Source organism: Podarcis erhardii, assembly GCF_964252035.2.
Source record: "Podarcis erhardii genome assembly, chromosome: 8".
NCBI classification, from domain to species: Eukaryota; Metazoa; Chordata; class Lepidosauria; order Squamata; family Lacertidae; genus Podarcis; species Podarcis erhardii.
In genome coordinates this window covers 61,741,131-61,744,989 of record NC_138499.1, presented here as the reverse complement: position 1 = coordinate 61,744,989, position 3,859 = coordinate 61,741,131, and the positions used below count along the sequence as shown (strand labels likewise).

Here is a 3,859-nt window from a genome sequence, read left to right as displayed (position 1 = left end):
AGAAACTACAGCCATTAGATTCACTTCAGTTGTCTCACCTGACCTGAACTGAACTCCCTCCCTCAGGCCTGTAAGAAAATTCAATTAAAAGGTCCATCTGTGAGGCAGCAGCTGAGGAGGAATTACTGTGGGGAGGTCCACATTTTACATAAAGAAAAGAATCCCCCTCTCCCCACTGTTCCCCTCCTTATCCCTGATTAGGCTTGCCCCTTAGTTCAAAATCACAAGCCCTTTCCAATTAACCAAACCTGAAGCAGTAGCTTTTATCTTCTCCATTCAAATGCAGAAATGCCATGGATTTGGTACATCCCTATAAACGTCATGGGGAGAAAGGAGGGCAGGAGAAAGGGAGGGCAGGAGAAGAGAGGTTGGAAATCAGGGCTGGCAGAACCCAATTAAGCGGCCTGATGCAGTGGGATTAATAGCTGCTAATATACAAAAGACACTGCTGGCAGGGGAAAGGGGGAAAACAACAACAACACAGAACTAAAAAAGCAGAAGGGAAACAACAGCCTGTGGAGGATTTAAAAACAACAACAACAACAACAACTAGGATTGCAAAACTGATTGGTGGGAGAGAGCTCGTGGCAAGATTGCTGTTGTGTGAAAGCTCTGCAAAATCTCATGCTACGAGTCATGCTGTGGCATTATGATTGGAATCTTGCCTTGCAGAGCAGCCCAGGATCCAGCAGCTATTTGGCATACGGGAGGCAATGTGCTATCTGTGTTAAAGGAATGCTAGGTTGGAGGCATGTGCATTGTGGGGTATCAGCTAATCATGAAGTCTATTGGATGGGGAAAGAGCTGCTCTCTGTCTAGCTAGCCAGATAACGTAAGTGTTCCTGAATAGCTGAAGATCTGTGCCTTTGCAATGTTGGAATGGCAATGTATGGCAAGTTCACACAGGCATGTTTACCTGAATACAGAATCTGGAGATAGCTGGCATGTGTGAATGGGTTGTCATGCATAGGCAGTAGCAGGGTGTCCTACTTCACAGTGCTCTGTCGAAAGGGCTGCCGGAGGACAATTCTCTGTCTGAAGGCATCCTCTGTCTGGAGGACTGTCCGTTCCACGTCTGATTTAAAGACAGTGAGCCCTAAGAAAGACAAGCAGAGGACATGAATTTGCCTGCCAACATTTAGGAACTGGACAGGCCACATGGTCACAGTCTACTCCACTATAGTGAGATATTTTTCTGTTTAAATCACAGTAATTACTTCAAACTTCCATCCGAACATATCAATTGCCATTTGCAGCATATATGCCAATCTGTGCCGCCTTCTTTGGTGATGCCTAAGTGGCCACCTTGCACCACAGACTAGTCCAGGGGTGGGAATCCTGTGGCCCTCCAAATATTGGTGGACTCCAGCTCCCATCAACACTAGCAAGAATGGCCAGTGGTAGGGGATGAGGGGAGCTGTAGTCTGGAGGGCCATAGTTTTCTCACCGCTGGACGAGGAAAAAAATCTCTCTTTGAATGTTAAAGTGCAAGTCCTAGAGGGGTGGCACAGTGTCTTGCCCCAGCAGGCCCTCCTCATTCCTCTCCGCAAGTCTCTCTATGGTCATGCGTCTCATGAGTGGGGAAGAGACACCCTTTACAGCCTTTGGTACCCACTGGACACTTTCTGGAACTTCTTGTGGTTGCTGTATTCCCACTTTTCCCAGATAATACTTGGTTGTCATCCTTGGGGAAGGAAGTAGCAAAAATGGGAGCTGCACTACCTTCTGCCCCTTTTAACTGTGAAGGGGGAACAGGGAGAGGAAGAGGAAGAGGAAGGGAAGGCTCACAAACACCAGTTGTGGTAACCACAAACTTGACTGGCTTTAAAAGAGCATTAGGCAAATTCCTGGAGGATAAGGCTAACACAGTGGCTACTAGTCACAATGATGATGTTCTCCTGGAGGCAGTATGTCTCTGTCACCCTCCCAGGAAGTGGAATAAAGACACATGAAACAGTATTTTTGGTTAATGGGTGAAAAAGGCCACAACTTTATTGGTTTCAGAATGTGAGTGGTATTGGCTTAGGCATTGGAAATCACATGACTATATCTGACTCCTGCCCATCTGCAGGAGTCTTGGAAGGGTTAACCACCAGTAGGGGGAGCCCTGCTGATGCACATCAAGGTCATTTGTCCCCCAAGGTCACTGCTAGGGGTCCGTGCCATGGCCCATGCTCCCTGGATTCCTTTAACGGAATACCCTTGAATTAGGAGGGGTAGGTGATGGCCACTACCTCCCCTCCCCTTCAACCTAATACAGTGGTGCCCCCACAAGACGAAATTAATTCGTTCCGCAATTTTTGTCGTCTAGCGAATTTTTCGTCTTGCGAAGCACGAAATCCCATAGGAATGCATTGAAAATCAATTAATGCGTTCCTATGGTCAAAAAAAGTCCAAACAAAGCCAAATTTGGTACAACAACAGTTTATTAACTGCTCTTTAAAGTCACACATACTGTAAAGAGCAGTTCAAAAATTGAAGGGAAAATAAATTAACTTTATAAACATGACAGAAAAACATTTAAAAATCAACAAAGTGTACAGTACATTTTCTAAGACTCTGGGGGACCACTCGAAGAAGGCTCCTCTTCCACTCTTTGCTTCTTGGTCAAGAACCTGTCCATAGTCTGCTGCTTTATCCGCCTTTTCAGCAGCTCCCTGAAAGACGACATGACCCTCGTATCATAAAAGTTCCCAGCGTCATGTGCCACGTGCTTCTCATGGTGGTGTAGATCTGCAAAAGTCTGCACCTCCTTCCACTTCTGGCAAATGTCCCTCAGTCTTTCGGAGGACAGCCGTTCCTCAGTTGCTTCCTCCTCTTCCAGTGAGGCCTGCTCCTGCGCAGCCTCTGCCTGCAGAATGTAGCCCTCCGTCGTCACAACCTCCAGGAACTCCGCTGCAAAGTCTTCAGCCGCAGGAACATCAGAACTGGCAGCCTCTCCATGCCTGACCACACTGTGGATGCCAGATCTTGTCTTGAACCGGTCAAACCAACCTCTGCTAGCCTTGAAGACTTCTGGCTCGGCTGAGGTTCCTGGCTGTTCCCGGATGAGGTCAGCGTGCAAGGCCTTGGCCTTCTCACAAATGACGGCCTCAGACACTGTGTCCCCTGCACGCCGCTTCTCTTCTATCCAGATGAACAGCAACTTCTCGACCTCCTCCAGGACAGCTGGGCGGTTCTTCACGATCCTGGTGACTCCCTTGGCTGCATCAGTCGCCAGGATCTTCTCCCTCATCTTCAGGATGGTCCCGATGGTCGATGGGTTCCTGCCGTACTCCCTGGCGATGTCCGTCACACGCATTCCGCCGTCGTGCTTCCAGATGATCTCCTTCTTCATTTCCAGCATCACCTTCTCCTTCTTCCTCTCGCCGGCCACCGCAGCAGCAGTCTTCTTGGGTCCCATGGCAGCACAGCTCCTACCTTCGTAAACTCAGAAACAGAAAAAAAAATCAGTGATGTGCTTCAAACCCAAAAAATACAAAAGCAGCCAGCCACCCACCACACAGAAATTAAAACCCAGAACCAAGGCCTTGAATCCCAAGCACCCCAACCCCAAATCCAAAATCCAAAAACCCCCAAAAAAGTTTTAAAAGTTTAGCTTACCAAATGGATGAAAGAGAAGTTCTGGAAAAGCTTCAACAATCAACCACCGACGTCCTCAGAAACCTCAAATCGCTGCAAAATAAGTTTAAGAAAAGCTTCAAAAATCACCAATGTCTTCAAAAACCTCAACTGCTCCCACAGACACGCACCAACCCACCCACAACACAGAAATTGCAAACCCCTCCCCAACTGCTCCCCCAGCCCCTCCCCAACTGCTGCAAACCCCTCCCCAACTGCTTCCCCACCCAGACAAAAA

General features: G+C 48.1%; 1 protein-coding gene across 1 annotated transcript; it reads right to left on the bottom strand.

Moving 5' to 3' along the window:
• Nucleotides 1-2,475: 2,475 nt before the first annotated feature.
• On the bottom strand, nt 2,476-3,653 carry LOC309348232 (putative CENPB DNA-binding domain-containing protein 1). The gene is made up of 2 exons (XM_081873275.1): nt 2,921-3,653; nt 2,476-2,845 (listed from the first exon to the last, which is right to left on the bottom strand). Exons 1-2 carry the CDS (start codon nt 3,401-3,403, stop codon nt 2,552-2,554), a joined length of 777 nt encoding a protein of 258 aa, XP_081729401.1. The 5' UTR covers nt 3,404-3,653; the 3' UTR covers nt 2,476-2,551.
• Between the last annotated feature and the right edge of the window lie 206 nt (nt 3,654-3,859).